At 40.6% G+C, this 17,690-nt stretch overlaps 3 protein-coding genes and 1 pseudogene across 9 annotated transcripts in view; 3 read left to right on the forward strand and 1 right to left on the reverse strand.

The window, feature by feature from the left end:
* Positions 1–17,690, forward strand: part of LOC310725165 (eukaryotic translation initiation factor 4 gamma 3-like) — a 250,262-nt gene that overhangs the window by 59,589 nt on the left and 172,983 nt on the right. For 2 of the 6 annotated variants that reach the window (XR_014533259.1, XM_083539841.1), the window contains one exon: positions 10,986–11,553. Coding sequence is in view for 2 of the 6 variants with exons in the window: in XM_083539840.1 (XP_083395966.1) it covers positions 10,608–10,613 (6 nt within the window). In the remaining 4 variants the exon portion in view is untranslated. Of the gene's footprint in view, positions 1–10,566; positions 10,700–10,985; positions 11,554–11,860; positions 12,712–17,690 lie in introns of those variants that run through there. The other 4 variants (XM_083539840.1, XM_083539842.1, XR_014533260.1 and 1 more) reach the window with 4 other exon arrangements.
* On the forward strand, positions 2,568–10,158 carry LOC310733980 (eukaryotic translation initiation factor 4 gamma 3-like; the record flags this gene model as incomplete). Its single annotated transcript, XM_083555500.1, has 10 exons — positions 2,568–2,630; positions 7,035–7,175; positions 7,841–7,976; positions 8,095–8,174; positions 8,771–8,882; positions 9,050–9,165; positions 9,266–9,438; positions 9,694–9,819; positions 9,915–9,996; positions 10,108–10,158. The coding sequence occupies 10 exons, from the start codon at positions 2,568–2,570 to the stop codon at positions 10,156–10,158; spliced, it is 1,080 nt and encodes a 359-aa protein (XP_083411626.1).
* LOC310724844 (eukaryotic translation initiation factor 4 gamma 3-like) overlaps positions 10,386–17,690 on the reverse strand; it is a 128,643-nt gene continuing 121,338 nt past the window's right edge. Inside the window, exon 7 of the mRNA XM_083539215.1 lies at positions 10,386–10,669. Within this exon, the coding sequence (XP_083395341.1) occupies positions 10,568–10,669 (102 nt within the window). The 3' untranslated portion in view covers positions 10,386–10,567. The remainder of the gene's footprint in view (positions 10,670–17,690) is intronic.
* On the forward strand, positions 16,005–16,686 carry LOC310733985 (polyadenylate-binding protein 1 pseudogene; annotated as a pseudogene). The gene is made up of 3 exons: positions 16,005–16,142; positions 16,271–16,386; positions 16,518–16,686. The product of its transcript is annotated as a polyadenylate-binding protein 1 pseudogene (transcript).

Here is a 17,690-nt window from a genome sequence, read left to right on the forward strand (position 1 = left end):
ATGTTCTAGATCTGTATTGAGCAAGTATAAGAGAGAACATTAAATATGATGTCACATGTAGTGACAGACATTTTCACGTTGTTCTAATCAACAGTATTCGGGGACCTACGTTCCTGTGGTGGTGAACATGACTGCGAGTTCTCCAGAAGAACAAATGCTGGTAATGTACAGTTCAAACACACACTGTTTTTCACACAGAATAAACTAAAGCCCATCACTTCCTCATCACCTAAACACACTGTTTATTTAGATTTTACTTACGGCAGCCAAACGGCCTCATTTTGTAAACCCCTTAATCACTTCCTCTGTCTTTAAGTGAACTAAACGAAGAGGAATGAATGTCCATATAGAGGAATGTGAGCGCAACTGGCAACCGCTCTAAAAGGACACGGCTCTGATTTGATTAAACAGAGTGAAGGTTATTCATGAAGTATATCAGAATTGTACAAATCAATGAAACTACTTACTCTATGAACTTTATTTGAACTAAATCATTACTGAGTTTGGACCAAAATGATATCTGTATGCTAATGTGTGCTAATCAGGAAATACGTTCTACCTACCTTTCCTAGCCTGACTTTAAAATCCCACCCCTGTCTGGCCTGCACTTCCTCCCTCACTCTGCCCTGTCTTTCCCTCCTGCATTGCCTGAGTTTATCTCACCCACATTACTTCACCTACATTACCATACCTAACTGTGCTATATGTAATGAGGCACACAGGGACATGGTAGAGACTTGGAGGTTGTTCGATGTAGTTGTGGGAAAGGTCAGGGGTCATGTGTGTACCCTGGTGCTTTGAATTTGTCCCTGTGTGTCCTTTTATAGCTGCAAGTTTCAAATACTGTTTACGTTAACCTTCAAATAGCTTTAGCATTTTTGTGATTTTTATGCCAAACTTATATGCTGTTTGTGTTACAGTATTATTACAGTGCTCCAGTACATGTGGTGCCTCCTCAGCAGTACTCAGTCCATCCCACAGGATTCAATACATGCTACACTGTACTCCCTGGAGCTACTACCCCAACAAATGGTAAGTTGATCATGCCTTTCCAGTCATCCTTAAAAAAAGGCTGGTTTTCTTGTAGGATGTTATGATCCTCACAGCTTACATGTTGGTCTTTAATTGAAACTGATACTGTTCTTATTAGTGTCGGCTGCAGGGATGTTCTACTATAATGATCAGGCCGTGTACAACCAGACTCCATTCCCAATGGTCCCTCCACTGCAGCAACATCCATCTACCAAGAGGAAGAGGAAAACGGTGCGTGTGCTTACTCTTTGTTTCAGTACTGGTTCATTTACTGAGTATATGAGCCTCAATTATTATTATTTTTTTATTTTTGACTCGTCTAGTCAGTGATTTAATTGCTACTGTCTCTGTTGTCTACAGATGAACAGCTTGAGAGTTATTCAGTAAAATCCGCTGCATTAGATGGTGCTGAAAAGTCTACCTCTTCAGCTTAGCCCGGTCCTGCACAAGCCGTCACACCAAAGCCAGATAAAACAGAGCCTGTGCACGTGCCCCCAGAGGTTCCAGCTTCTGCTCTATTCACCATCGATGAGCCGAAACAGACACAGCTCCTCGTCCTGACGACTCCCGATCGCTCAGAGAGGTGAGTTTAGGGATCGTCGCTGTCTCTGCACTGGATTTTAATTGGTCAAAATCTTTTACAATGTGACTAAATTAAACGTGTAGTCCAGCATTTTCCAACATGTTTTAATTAAGACGTATTGCAAATTGTTAAACTGTTGTGCATGTTAAACGGTGTTGACTACAAAAGTAGCCTGAAAGAACAAATCCGTACTTTTAGAAATAAGACCCGTACTTTTTAAATACGTTTTCTACAAATAAAAGAATTAGACATCTTTAAATTTCAATATGCAATATTATCTTTTGGTAATGCCGTATAAAAATCTCACATAATCCTTCCTTTTCCCCACAACTGACCTTTGACTTTCATTGTAATCGAGTCATGAGTAACGTTTTCTGCTCGTCTCAATAAACTAGGAGGCATGTTAGCTCTTGGTTGTAGTTATTGCACATGGACTACAAATACTGTAGATATAAACTGAGGTGCCAACACTGGAGTATTTCTTTAAATAACTATATATAAAGATAGAAATGCTGTCGTTTACTTCGGTGAATGTGTGAAACCTACATTTACACTACAAATTCACAGTAATCCTGGTGTTTTATTATTAATTGGGTGTGTTTGTGTGTTAGGATAAGCCAGAGCTCGCTTTCCAGCAGTCTGACTTTGACCTTGAGCCAGTCTCAACCACAGTCGAGAATTCCAGTGTGTCTCCTGTGATTGTGGAGCATCTGGCTTCAGCAGAAACACCAGCAGATGAGATCGAAGCGCAGGAAGCCAAGCCGCCGAAGAACGAACCCGAGCCCAGCTCTGAGGATGAAATGCACAGTGAGACCTACTTCTTCTGACTCGCACACTTCATCATGTTTTTCACTACTTTTCATGTCTGCTTTTGCTCGTTCCTTCCTCAGAGCCAGAGATGGAGAATTAGAGGATACAATATAGTAGAAACTTTCTTTTGAGCATCCAGTTCATGCCTGATTGTATGCAGAAGCCAGAGGGGCTTCCACCCATACCTGATGTGGTGCTACACAAGGTAAGCCTCCTGACATGTGGCTTTATTTGAACTTTAAAACCAAATAAGGAATATTGTTTCACAGATCATTGCTTCACTCTCTGCTTTTACAGTGTAACCAAAATAGTCAAGTCAAGTCAAGTCAAGTTTATTTGTATAGCGCTTTTCACAACAGACATTGTCTCAAAGCAGCTTTACAGAAAACAACAGTGAAGGTGAATGGTGTGCGTTTGTCCCTGATGAGCAAGCCGTGGCGACAGTGGCAAGGAAAAACTCCCTTAGATGATATGAGGAAGAAACCTTGAGAGGAACCAGACTCAAAGGGGAACCCATCCTCATATGGGTGACATCAAAAGTTTGGTCATAAATCTTTCAACAATACAGAACAATTTGTGATCATCATAGATCCAGCATCAGCTTCTCCATGCCAGGGCCTTTAAACACTCGGCATCTACTTCTCCATGATCATCCATAGGTCCATAATCTTCACGAGGTGGGACGTGACTGGAGCTGGCCAAACCTCAGGATGCCTCGGGATGGGGAGAGAAAGAGAAGCAGTGGAGAGGAATTAGCGTAGCTGCTGTTCATGATATTAACAGCACAAGTTGATAATGTGCATGTGATCAGATGTTCTGGAGCACAAGGTTATGATGTGATGTGTGTGATGTGTGTTATGTGTAGGCTTTGCTAAAAAGATATGTTTTTAATCTACACTTAAACTGGGAGAGTGTATCTGAACCCCGAACACTGTCAGGAAGACTATTCCAGAGTTTAGGAGCTAAATGTGAAAATGCTCTACCGCCTTTAGTGGACTTTGCTATTCTAGGAACTACTAGAAGCCCAGAGTTTTGAGATCTCAGGGAGCGTGACGGATTGTAGCGTGTTAAGAGACTGGATAGATACATGGGAGCCAAACCATTTAGTGCTTTATAAGTGAGTAGCAGTAGTTTGTAGTCTATTCGAAACTTAATAGGAAGCCAATGTAGGGACGATAAGATTGGGGTTATATGATCGTATTTTCTTGACCTAGTAAGAACTCTTGCTGCGGCATTCTGAACTAACTGAAGCTTGTTTATTAATGATGCAGGACATCCACCTAGTAATGCATTACAGTAGTCTATTCTAGAGGTCATAAACGCATGGACGAGCTTCTCTGCATCAGATATAGATAACATATTTCTTAGCTTAGAAATATTTCTAAGGTGAAAGAAGGCTGTTTTTGTAACTTGATTGATGTGATTTTTGAAAGATAAGTTGCTGTCTAAAATAACTCCCAGGTCTTTTACCGTTGAACTAGTAGTTACAGAACAACCGTCTAAATGCAGGCTGAGATGCTGGAGCTTCTGTGTACTATTTTTTGGGCCGATGAGCAAAATCTCCGTTTTATCAGAATTTAATAGCAGAAAGTTATGGGTCATCCAATCTCTTATTTCTTCAACACACTCAGTTATGCGAGCTAATTGAGCTGTATCGCCTGGTTTGGATGAAATATATAGCTGGGTATCATCAGCATAACAATGGAAGCTAATTCCATGCCTTCTAATAATATTTCCTAATGGAAGCATGTATATTGTAAAAAGCAGGGGTCCCAGAACTGACCCTTGTGGCACGCCATAATTTACTAGCATTATCCTGGATAGCTCTCCATTTAAATCTACGAAATGGTAACGATTGGACAGGTAGGATTTAAACCAGCTTAATGCCTGTCCCTGAATACCGATGTAATTCTGTAAGCGATCGAGGAGAAGATCATGATCTATAGTGTCGAACGCAGCACTAAGATCTAGTAAAACTAATAGGGAGATGTAGCCTTGGTCTGAAGCTAAAAACAGGTCGTTAGTGATTTTAACTAGAGCAGTTTCTGTGCTATGATGGGGCCTAAAACCTGACTGAAACTCTTCAAAGATATTGTTCTCCTGCAAGTGGTTACATAGCTGGGCAGCGACAATCTTTTCTAAAATCTTAGACATAAATGGGAGATTTGAAATTGGTCTGTAATTCGATAGCGTGCTTGGATCCAGATTAGGTTTTTTAATGAGGGGCTTAATAACTGCTAACTTGAGGGATTTAGGGACATGACCTAACGATAGTGAGGAGTTAATAATATTTAAAAGAGGCTCACCAGCTGTATATAACACTTCCTTCAGTAGTTTAGTGGGAATTGGATCTAACTGACATGTTGTTGATTTAGCTTTCATAATAGCATCATACAGCTCTTCCTGTCCTATACATGTAAAACAGTGTAGTTGTGGGGTTGTAAGTACGATTGTGTCGGGAGATGCTGTCAGAGGTTGAACTGCCACAATTGTTTTTCGAATGTTATCTATTTTTTCAGTGAAGAAATTCATAAAGTCTTCACTACTAAACTGTGATGGAACACATTTTTCAGATCCCTGATTTGTTGTTAATTTAGCGACTGTACTGAAAAGGAACCTGGGATTGTTTTTGTTATTTTCTATGAGTTTGCTCAGGTGTTTAGCTCTAGCAGCTTTTAGCGCCTGTCTGTAGCTAAGCATACTGTCTTTATACGCAATTCTAAATACCTCCAATTTAGTTTTCCTCCATTTTCTCTCCAGATTACGTGTTGTTCTCTTTAGGGCATGCGTATGACTATTATACCAAGGTGCAGGTGCCTGTTCTCTAACCTTTTTTAACCAGATGGGGGCAACAGTGTCTAAAGTGCTAGTGAGGATAAGGTCTATGTTGTTCGCCATCTCATCAAGATGATCAGCAGTTATGGGTTTAATGTGAAACTGAGATAAATCAGGCAGGTTATTTATGAATCTGTCCTTAGTGGTTGGAATAATAGTCCTACCAAGTCGATACCGTGGTGAAACACGGTTAATCTGCTCTACCGGTAGTGTGTACAGTAGGAGATAATGGTCTGTGATGTCATCACTCTGGGGTAAAATATCTATATCAGTGACGTCTGCTCCGTGGGATATTATTAAGTCTAGTGTGTGGTTAAAACGGTGGGTTGGTCTGGTGACGTTTTGTTTAACTCCAAAAGAGTTTAGTAAATCGACAAATGATAATCCTAGGGCATCGTTTTCATCATCTACATGAATATTAAAATCTCCTACAAGCAGCACTTTATCAAAGCTGATCAAGAGGTCTGAGAGAAAACAAGCAAACTCATGAAGAAAATCAGCGTAGGGTCCTGGGGGTCTGTACACGGTGACCAGAGCGAGTTTTCTGTGCATGTCTGAAAGTGCAATTTTAAGAACGAGCACTTCAAATGATTTAAAGCTGAATCCTAATCTCTGACTAACATTAAGAGAAGCACTATAAATGGTTCCTACACCCCCCCCACGACCAGTCTGACGGGGCTCATGCTTATAAACATATCCTGACGGTGTCGACTCGTTTAGACCCATATAATCACCTGGTTTAATCCAGGTCTCAGTGAGACAGAGTGCTGAGAGATTATTCTCTGTGATCATCTCATTTACAATCAGTGCTTTGGGTGCAAGTGATCTAATGTTTAAAAGACCGAACTTTAGAACTTTGTTGTGTTTGTTTATCTGGCATTTTTCAGTTTTAACTGCAATAAGATTATTTCTGGATCTTGTGTATGTAATTCTTGGTTTTACTACCCGAGGAATAGATATGGTTTCTATAAACTGGGCTGTGTGTGAACTTGTAACTATTTGGTCTGTAGTATGCGTGTTCTTATAGTTGAAGATTTCTTGATGTCTTACCAGTCAGATGGTGTGTAGTATCCTAGAGATGTTATCTGATAGCACTGCTGCTCCAACTCTGCTGGGGTGCAGGCCATCAGGGCGGAAGAACCTAGGACGCTCCCAGAAACAGTTCCAGTTATTAACAAAGAGAAGTTTATGTTCTCGACACCATGACTGTAACCATTCATTTAGAGCTAAAAGTCTACTAAACTTCTCAGCCCCTCGCTGGTAAGTGGGAAGAGGTCCTGACACTATAATCCTCGTTGTGGGTGATGTGCTGCGTACCGTCTCCACCAGGATCCTGAAGTCCCTCTTTAAGATCTCCGTTTGCCGCAGCCTGGTGTCGTTTGATCCGGCATGGAGAACAACCTCTCCGAAGTTCTCGTTCAGGATCGCGGGTACCTGCGCAGCGACATCCAGAACACGAGCACCAGGAAAACAGCGAGTGTGCACCTTACCTTTAGCTCGGGTAGCGCGGACATGCCGGACGATGGAATCATCAAAATAAGTTGCCACCGGACCCACAGGGGCTCAGCTCCAGAGACTCAAATATCTCAAATATTCCAGCAGGAATAAAAATATAATCAAAATCTACTGAATTTGCAAATGAAGCTTCAAGTGGATAATCTGTTATCAGGCTTAAACCTGTCCTTCTGTAACATTTCTATGGTATCTTCATGTGTAATATTTGTATTTTTTAATTGAACAGATTTTTAGTTTTTATGATGATTGACTTTTCCAGGCCAGTAATCGTGAGAGGCTTCAGGACGAGCTGGAGGAGGCGAAAAACAAAGCTCGCAGAAAAAACAGGGGTAACGTCAAGTTCATCGGGGAGCTGTTTAAGTTGCGGATGTTGACGGAGTCCATCATTTATAACTGCGTGGTAAAACTGCTGGAAAAAAATTACTAGGAAAGTCTTGAGTGCCTCTCTATTCTCCTCACGACCGCCAGCAACGAGATGGACTTGAAGAAGGCCAAGGTAAACAACCAAAGACGCCATTGTAGAGCATTTTCATTGCACAGGTTAACAGAGCACTTGCTTATAATTTATAGACCAATACAAAGAGGCTTGGAGAAATTGCTAGAGCTATATTACATAAATAGTGTGCTTCCTGTTGTTTAATATTCGAACAGCTGTTCCAAGTGTAACCGATGAAATGTTTATGAAAAGCCAGTGAACATCTGCTTTTAACAACTTGTCACGTCTGAGAGCTGTAAATATCTTCTATTAAACATGTTTCCTAAAGTACTTCTATTGGAACTATTGGAACAGTAGAATAGGTATTGGAGCACGACTGCTGAATTGTTGCCTAATTTTATTCCTCCTTCAGGTACAAATGGATATGTACTTTAAAAAGATGGAAGGAATTGTGAAGGGAAAAAACCTCATCACGTGTTCACTTTATGCTCCATGATGTCATTGACCTGCGCCTGGTCAGTAAACTTGTTTGTTTGCCTACTAGATGTGCATTCGTGCTTATATTTAACAGTAGTACATAATGAAATGAAAAGAAAACAGTGAATGACGTGTCCGATTCCTCGTTTCAGCACAACTGGGTATCACGGAGAGTTGTAGAAGGACCGAAGATCATTGAAAATATCCACATGGATGCCAAATTTGAGGAGCAGGAGGAGCAAAGAAAAGTTCAAGAAAAGCTACGATCCATGGGCATGAATAGGCGAGGTTATAGAGGGCATATGTGTTCTAGACTAATCCTTTTTACAGCTTAGTCCCCTTTCTTTTCACAGCACTTAACCAATGCACTGCAACTTTTTGTTGTTATTTCTTGTTTCTTCTACAGTATTTCCGAGTCATGAGACCATGAACACTGTGAGCATGAACATTACAATAGACCCCAACAAGATCCCTAAAATCAACAAGGTACTGACTTTACATGTGCAGAAACATGCTTTTCAAATGCAAGCTTGAACTATTTCAGTCAGCATTTAAAGCTTGAGATGTAGATGAACTCAAACCTGCTGGTGAAACGATTTACGTAGTTGAAAAGTATTAACCTTTAAGAGTTGCCTGAACTAAGCGTTAGAAATCCCCCAAATGTTTGTGGATTTAGAGCAATAGGAGAGCTGCTTCATTCCTCTTTTAATAAAAAACTTTTGAAACATTTTTAGTTTTCTTTGGCCTGGATCTTCTCCTCAGCCCTCGCTGTTTTCTTCTCCCGTTCTTCCATTTTTCATTCTGCAGCGTCTTCTGTGTTACCTGTTCAGAGTTTAGCGGGTGGTGCATCAGTAAGAATGGTCCGTGGGGAAACACGGTGCTCTGTGTGTAGTTAAATGGACTAAGCCAAGTTTTTTGCCTCGATGCTTTTTTGTATTCGAATTACTCGAGTTACACAATTCACACAATTTAAGTAATGTTATGGAATTCTACTTCAAAACTGGCAATCTGTTAAAGTACACGTTTTTCTACCAGGTTTATAAGAAGCGTTGTTATTTAAACTGAATTGTGTTTGTGTGTAGTTACCAGCAGATGATAAGATTTATTTGGGACGGAATTTCGGGGGGCGACGGCTGAACTGGAAGAACGGCTGCAATGGAGAAACTAGCGCTAGAGCCACATCCGGAGCATCAGGTGAGTCTGTAGTGAATGTAGTCTGTGTCCTTTTTCAGCTCTCTCCTGTGTTCATGTTGTGAAAATATTCAAAGCAGGTTGTGATTGTAGGTGTTGTTGTTGAAACTTAATTCAGTTTAATGCATCAGCATTTTTAGTCATGACACATCATGTCTCTTGTGTTTCAGTAAAACTCGACGCAGTGCCAGACTCGACTACAAACAAGCCTGCGCTATCAGAGGAGGAAATGGAGAAACGCTCTAAATCCATTATCGAGGAGTTTCTACACATAAATGATTACAAAGTAATGATCTCATGCAGTGTCTTATGATCACATTTAGTTGAATACACATCGGTTATTATCGTGTTACTGCGTCACATAATCGCGGTGGGTTTGTGTGCAGGAGGCCTTGCATTGCGTGGAGGAACTGGACCAGGGCGGGATGCTGTACGTTTTTGTTCTGGTGGGTGTGGAGACCACGCTGGAGCGAAACCAGATCACACGTGACCACATGGGTCATCTGTTCCATCAGCTGCTGCAGGCTGGGATCCTCTCCACATCTCAGTTTTTTAAAGGGTGAGTGACATTCCTGCACCACACAGCTCCGTCTCCCACTGGCGCCAGAGACACTACTGTCTGCGTCATGAGATGTCCACAGCTTGATGACATATTTACACCCAATGGGGTTATTGTTAGCATTATTATGAATACGCTTGCGTTTACATTTGGTCATTTTTTATAGAATTTTATGAGAATCAGAATCCTTTATTAAGACTTTTTTCTGTGTTTTTTTTTTTTCCCCCATTTTCTTACCGATCCTTGTTTACACAGGTTCTCAGAAACCCTCGAGATAGCAGATGATATGGCGATTGACATTCCTTATGTATGGCAGTACATAGCGGAGCTCGTTAATCCTGTGCTTCGGGAAGGAGGAATCTCTTTGAGAGAATTATTCATGTATTTACAGTTACATTTGAGACTATACATATACATTTTTTGCTGGAAAGGAAGTTGGTGTTTGTTTTTAATTGTTGATTTCTTGTGAATTCCAGTGAATTTAGCAAACCACTACTTCCTGTGGAAAGAGCCGGCATATTATTTGCAGAAATATTGAACCTTCTCTGCAAACAAATGGTGAGCTGTGAGATCTTCTATAGAATATGACTGAAAAAAGGAAAGTATTTTGTCATACTAGTTGAAAAAGGTTCTTTTTTGTTCAAGTCATTGCTGTGTTCTGCACACTAGATTAAGACTCCACTGGAAGATCTGGACCAAACAGGATCCAGTGGGCAGTAGATTTTCTACTACTTGAGTAATAATAATAGAAGAGCTGAGTAAAAGTGACAGCATAGTTATTTTATGAAATCATTTCGCTTGAAAATTGCTTTGAAATACTATTGTGTATGTCTGATCTAATCGCTTGACTCGGCATATTTTTGGCTGGTTGTTACAGAGGACTTTTAAAAATGTGCAATAATCAATATGGGTTAAAAATCATACTGTGATCAATTTAATTTGTTAGTATAAGAACATTGTCAGTGAACTCAAATGGCAGCTCGTCTGATCAGAAAAGAGAAAAGTGTTTGTGTTTGTGCTGTAAAAAGCAGTGTGTTGGTGGGTAGACTTGATGCAGTTTTATTTCTAAACCAGCACAAATGTTGCCTTTAAGAAGAACATCTTCAGAGGGTTTTTTCTCGTCCTGGTATCATAAGTGTAGATAAACATAGGTTTTGTTTAATTGACAGCCCTGATGAAGTCTGATGACCTGAAGAGGGTGGAGCTGAGACTTCAGGCAGCAGACGGACTTCTGAGGAGGAACATCAGCACCACACGAGAGGTTAGAGGTCACCCAACCTGTAATTAATCCTGCAGGAATTAAGTGTGATTAGAGAGATAGCGATTTAAATGTGTGTGTGTGTGTGTGTGTGTGTGTGTGTGTGTGTGTGTGTGTGTGTGTGTGTGCATACTGAAAAATGTATTTAATTTGTTTGTTGTGTGAATTGCCAATTTATTATTATTTATTTTTATATTTTATTTATGTATTTATTTGTAAATGTATTTACTGTAAATTCTTATTAAAGATAAAGTAAGTGCAGATTGTTGTTATTTATTTATCTTTTTAGGTGGCAGCAGGATGGGGGCAGGTCATGATGTGGATGAAACCATGGATGAAATCTCCGCGAGACGGAACGTCATACTGTGATTCTTGGAAATTCCATCATCCGGCATGTCCGCGCTACCAGAGACAAAGGTAAGGTGCACACTCGCTGTTTTCCTGGTGCTCGTGTTCTCGATGTCGCTGTGCAGGTACCCGCGATCCTGAACGAGAACTTCGGAGCGGTTGTTCTTCATGCCGGAACGAACGACACCCGGCTGAGGCAAACGGTGATCTTAAAGAGGGATTTCAGGATCCTGGTGGAGACGGTACGCAGCACATCACCCACAACGAGGATCATTGTGTCAGGACCTCTTCCCACTTACCAGCGAGGGGCTGAGAAGTTTAGTAGACTCTTTGCACTAAATGAATGGTTACAGTCATGGTGTCGAGAGCACAAACTTCTCTTTATTAATAACTGGAACTGTTTCTGGAAGCGTCCGAGGTTCTTCCGCCCTGATGGCCTGCACCCCAGCAGAGTTGGAGCAGCAGTGCTATCAGATAACATCTCTAGGATACTTCACACCATCTGACTGGTAAGACATCAGGAAATTTACGTCTATGAGAACATTTATACAAGAAACCAAATAGTTACAAGTTCACACACAGTCCAGTTTATAGAAACCGTATCTATTCCTCATGTAGTAAAACCAAGAATTAAATACACAAGATCCAGAAATAATCTTATTGCAGTTAAAACTGAAAAATGCCAGATAAACAAACACCAAAAAGTTCTAAAGTTTGGTCTTTTTAACATCAGATCACTTGCACCCAAAGCACTGATTGTAAATGAGATGATCACAGAGAATAATCTCTCAGCACTCTGTCTCACTAAAACCTGGATTAAACCAGGTGATTATATGGGTCTAAACGAGTCGACACCGTCAGGATATGTTTATAAGCATGAGCCCCGTCAGACTGGTCGTGGGGGGGGTGTAGCAACCATTTATAGTGCTTCTCTTAATGTTAGTCAGAGATTAGGATTCAGCTTTAAATCATTTGAAGTGCTCATTCTTAAAATTGTACTTTCAGACATGCATAGAAAACTCGCTCTGGTCACCGTGTACAGACCCCCAGGACCCTACGCTGATTTTCTTCAAGAGTTTGCTTGTTTTCTTTCAGACCTCTTGATCAATTTTGATAAAGTGCTGCTTGTAGGAGATTTTAATATTCATGTAGATGATGTAAACGATGCTCTAGGATTATCATTTGTCGACTTATTAAACTCTTTTGGGGTTAAACAAAACGTCACCAGACCAACTCACTGTTTTAACCACACACTAGACTTAATAATATCCCACGGAGCAGACGTCACTGATATAGATATTTTACCTCAGAATGATGACATCACTGACCATTACCTCATACTGTACACACTACCGGTAGAGCAGATTAGCCGTGTTTCACCACGTTATCGACTTGGTAGGACTATTGTTCAGACCACTAAGGACAGATTCATAAATAACCTGCCTGATTTATCTCAATTTCTCACTAAACCCATAACTGCTAATAATCTTGATGAAATGACTAACAACATAGACCTTATCCTCACTAGCACATTAGACACTGTTGCCCCCATCCGGTTAAAAAAGGTTAGAGAACAAGCACCTGCACCTTGGTATAATAGTCATACGCATGCCCTCAAGAGAACAACCCGTAATCTGGAGAGAAAATGGAGGAAAACTAAATTGGAGGTATTTAGAATTGCGTATAAAGACAGTATGCTCAGCTACAGACAGGCGCTAAAAGCTGCTAGAGCTGAACACCTGAGCAAACTCATAAAAAACAACAAAAACAATCACAGGTTTCTTTTCAGTACAGTAGCTAAATTAACTACAAATCAGGGATCTGAAAAATGTGTTCCATCACAGTTTAGTAGTGAGGACTTAATGAATTTCTTCACTGAAAAAATTTATAACATTAGAAAAACAATTGTGGAGGTCCAACCTCTGACAGCATCTCCTGACACAATCTCACCTACAACTTCACAACTACACTGTTTTACATGTACAGGACAGGAAGAGCTGTATGATGCTTTTACCAAAGCTAAATCAACAACATGTCAGTTAGATCCCATTCCAACTCATCTATTGAAGGAAGTGTTACATACAGCTGGTGAGCCTCTTCTCAATATTATTAACTCCTCACTATCTTTAGGTCACGTCCATAAATCCCTCAAGTTAGCAGTTATTAAGCCCCTCATTAAGAAACCTCATTTGGATCCAAATATGGTATCGAATTGTTCCACCTGCTTTACTCCACTCCTACTGCTGTAGTGCCCTCTACCTCCACCCCCACCATTATACAGCCTGCACTTTTATGTAATTTAAAAATACCTTTATATGTCATTATCATATAATGACGTATAAAAGGGGATTTCAGCGGTGTCTGAGGTAAGATTCGAACCGGCTTCATTCACATCAGAGATTCTCCCTGGGAAGCAGATAAAAAGGCAGTTTGCTAAAACCATAACAAATGACCATCATTTTTCCATTTCCTTTCTTTTTCTTCCATTTTTCTATTTTTTCTTTCTCTTTTTTCTCTTGTCCCTCCTTCCCCTTCTTTTCCCCTCTTCCCACCCCTTAACAGTCTATTGATTTCCAGCTTCACACAGCTCACATCCTCAACTCTCAGTCTCACACTGCCCTCTAGCGGCACTATCAGGACGTGCTTTATGCTCCATTCTGTACTAATGTGACTTCTGTTTGTGTTTTAATGCAGTGATTCTCAATCTTTTTCTGCCATTTACCACTTCAGAGGGGTGGATTTTTAAACTCACCTGTCCTCCATCACCTCAAAAAAGGATAATGAAATTCTTTAAGTTTAAAAAATGTCGAATTTATTGAACTATCCAATTCTAAATGAACATTAGCATCAAAAACAAAAATAGAGAAAATAAAGGTGTAGTTGTGTTATCTCTTGGACTTTCTGTCACTTTGCAGTCTGTGCAAAATAGAGCAAATTCATTTCATAAATCTTTTCAAAACGGGGTTGTAGACTTGATACTGTCACTCTCAAGTCATGTTCAATATTGAGCTGAGATCTGTATTTAGTTTTCAGTGTAGCAACATCTGAAAAGTCTCAGAGATGAGATGTGGCAAAAGGAACAGGATAAAACAGTTATATTTTCTTTAAGGCTGAATTTTTGGTTTAAGCTCCCACCATCTACCTTTTTTGTCTGCTTGTGCTGAATTACATGCTTGTTTTTTTTGTGGTCAATGTCACAAATAAATGAAGAACAAATAAATAAATAAATCCTGCCGTTCATTGCGCCCCACCTGTCATATCTTTGAGAACCACTGAGCTAGGCTAATTAGCCGGCTAAATAATCTTAGCTTCAATAGTTTTCATCGTCGGTCTAAATATTCTGCATTTAGTGCGCTATAAATAAACTATAAGTGTCTTAATAACGAATGTATTTGTCTTTTGATCAACTTTTAGTAAAATTTTCTAAGAAACTAGCTCACACAAAAACAGCGCTAGCAAACACGGCTAGCATGAGGCTAATGATGATGTCTCCTACACCATTAGCCGAAATGTCCATTTCTGCTTACTGCAACATTTCTGGAAATATTATCGCTTTTTTATTCTTAATTTTTTTTGTCAAATTTAGACTCAATACATTTGTCCACACAGTGTAGATCAGGCGCAGGATGTAGAATCACTGAAAGCATTTTAAATGGGATTCATTGGTCTGTTTTGTGTACATGCAGGATTCAGGACCATTTTAAAGCATTTTAAATGGAATTCATTGGTCCCTTACGAGGGAAATATCAAGGTCCGTGACGTCGGAGTGACGTGGGGCCGCCTTCCCGTGGGCTCACCACCTGCAGGAGGGACCGTAAGGGTCGGTGCTGTGAGGATTGGGCAGCAGTCGAAGGCGGGGGCCTGCTTAGACTGCTGCCCCCGCGACCCGAATTACGGATAAGCGGGAGAAAATTTATGAATGAATGAATGGTCTGTTTTGTGTACATGCAGGATTCAGGACCATTTTTATTTTTATCTTATTGATATTTGAAGTTAGTTTTGTATTAAAATAATATTTCTATAGTGTTTGCTATTTAAGTGTCTGTGATTCATGTGTCCAACTGGTCATGTGACCAGAGTGATACTGCAAAAACGTTTCTATGACGTCATCATCAAAATTCTAGTATCTCCTTGACAACCATCAAACAAACACACAGAAGCAATAAAAGCAGCAGCAGCGACTGATAAACATTATAACTATTCATCTACTACTGACTATTAGGTACCTGATAAGTAGCTTTGCTATATATATAGTTATTCTGAATACTTTTTAGACTGTTTTGTGCTTTTTGTTAACTTAATTTTTGTACTGAGAAATGTAGAAATGTAAGATCTTTTAAACCCGTATGTTTTACAATCTTTTAACATTTTAGAGTAGAAACTGATTGTAGTTCACTCATACTGATGTTTTTCTGTTTAAGACTGTAGGTTTGGTGTTTATTCTCTTGTTTATAACTGACAGTTTGTTTGTTTGTTTGTTGTTTTTTTTAGATAAAAATGAATTCGAGTATTTCAACACTGTATGTTGGTGATCTGCACCATGAAGTGACAGAAAACATGCTGATGGAGAAATTCAGCTCTGTGGGCCACGTTCACTCCATCCGGATCTGCAGGAACTGGAACACCGGCGTTTCACTCAGTTACGCCTACGTCAACTTTTACCAGCGAGCCGATGGTAATTAAATCCTCATTAAACCCTGATACACTATTTCTGCATCTACACCAGTTTATTGTCTACTTAATACTCCAGGAGTAATTTCTGTATTATTTTACTACTTTATTATGTGAATATGGTCAGGTTTTGTGCCTTAAATAAAATTTGAGAGTGTTTTCTCCTCACCCATCTTTCCCCAGTCTTTTTTACTGAAATGAATGACCTGTAATGAATTTTGTTTCCTCAGCTGAGCGAGCGTTGGCAACACTTAATTGTGAGCTCCTTATGGGGAACCCTATGAGAGTCATGTGGTCTCAGAGGGATTCCACCATGAGGAAAAGCGGCATCGGAAACCTGTTCATCAAGAACTTGGACCTGGAGAAGATTGACAGCATGGCCCTTTTTGACCTGTTCTCAGTCTTTGGGAAGATCCTGTCATGCAGGGTTTGTGCTTTAAACTGTTTGGATCTGAATAACATCTGTATAGCATGATTAGCATGTTTTCTACTAAAGTCCTGTATTAGATCTGTTTGATATGAATTGTGTGTTGACATGACGTGTCTCTCCTGAAGGTTGTCCGTTACAAGACGGGGACAAAAGGATATGGATACGTCCAATTTGAGTCTCCAGAGGCGGCGAATTTGGCAAAAGAGAAACTCAATGGCAAACTTCTTAACGGCCATAAAGTGTAAGCTATTAATATAAAGTGTGGGTTTGGTCATATGAGGGGATTTCAGTCAGCATCAGGGGGTAATTTTTCTGGTGTCGGCATAAAGACTAACAGCGGTGTCTAAGAGCAGTGTCTCTGTTGTGTTACAGCTCCATCCAACACTTTAAGTCTCGTAAGGAGCGCGAGACTGAGAGAAACCACCACACCCAGGTCTTCATTAACAAGCAGAAGACCTTACTGAGACCAGAACACCAGGATAACCCTGTCCATCATAACGTGCAAAGGATGAAGAATGTGCAGGTGAAGACTGTACCCTAAACATCTACCACCCCATGCTGTCCCCATTAAAATGATTTGATGCTGAAGTTCAATATTGCAGTTAAATGGGTTACTGGCTGAAAAGGTTAAAGATCCTCCTCTAGCTGGTTCCCTCAAGAGCTTTCTGCTAGCAGTGATGATGATCTGATAAAACAAAATGGAATGAAGTGTTTACAGCTGTGTGTGTCTTTGTGTTACAGACTCAGAATATGACTCCCTTCACACCAAGCCAGAAGGGAGAGCGAAATAAAGAAAATGCCCCAGCAGTAAACACAGTTCCTGCTGTAGAAGAGCGCACAACTGTGGATGAGAAACCAGCTCTACCTCAAGTTCCAGCTGTAGAACAGAGTCCAGCTCTACCTCAAGTTCCAGCTGTAGAACAGAGTCCAGCTCTACCTCAAGTTCCAGCTGAAGAACAGAGTCCAGCTCTACCTCAAGTTCCAGCTGAAGAACAGAGTCCAGCTCCACCTCATGTTCCAGCTGTAGAACAGAGTCCAGCTCCATCTCATGTTCCAGCTGTACAACAGAGTCCAACTCCATCTCATGTTCCAGCTGTAGAACCGAGTCCAGCTCCATCTCATGTTCCAGCTGTAGAACAGAGTCCAACTCCACCTCATGTTCCAGCTGTAGAACAGAGTCCAGCTCCATCTCATGTTCCAGCTGTACAACAGAGTCCAACTCCATCTCATGTTCCAGTTGTAGAACAGAGTCCAGCTTCATCTCATGTTCCAGCTGTAGAACAGAGTCCAACTCCACCTCATGTTCCAGCTGTAGAACAGAGTCCAGCTCCATCTCATGTTCCAGCTGTAGAACAAAGTCCAGCTCCATCTCATGTTCCAGCTGTAGAACAGAGTCCAGCTCCATCTCATGTTCCAGCTGTAGAACAAAGTCCAGCTCCACCTCATGTTCCAGCTGTAGAACAAAGTCCAGCTCCACCTCATGTTCCAGCTGTAGAACAGAGTCCAGCTTCATCTAATGTTCCAGCTGTAGAACAGAGTCCAGCT

Source organism: Silurus aristotelis (assembly GCF_946808225.1).
Source record: "Silurus aristotelis genome assembly, chromosome: 1".
In the NCBI taxonomy this organism is placed as follows: Eukaryota; Metazoa; Chordata; class Actinopteri; order Siluriformes; family Siluridae; genus Silurus; species Silurus aristotelis.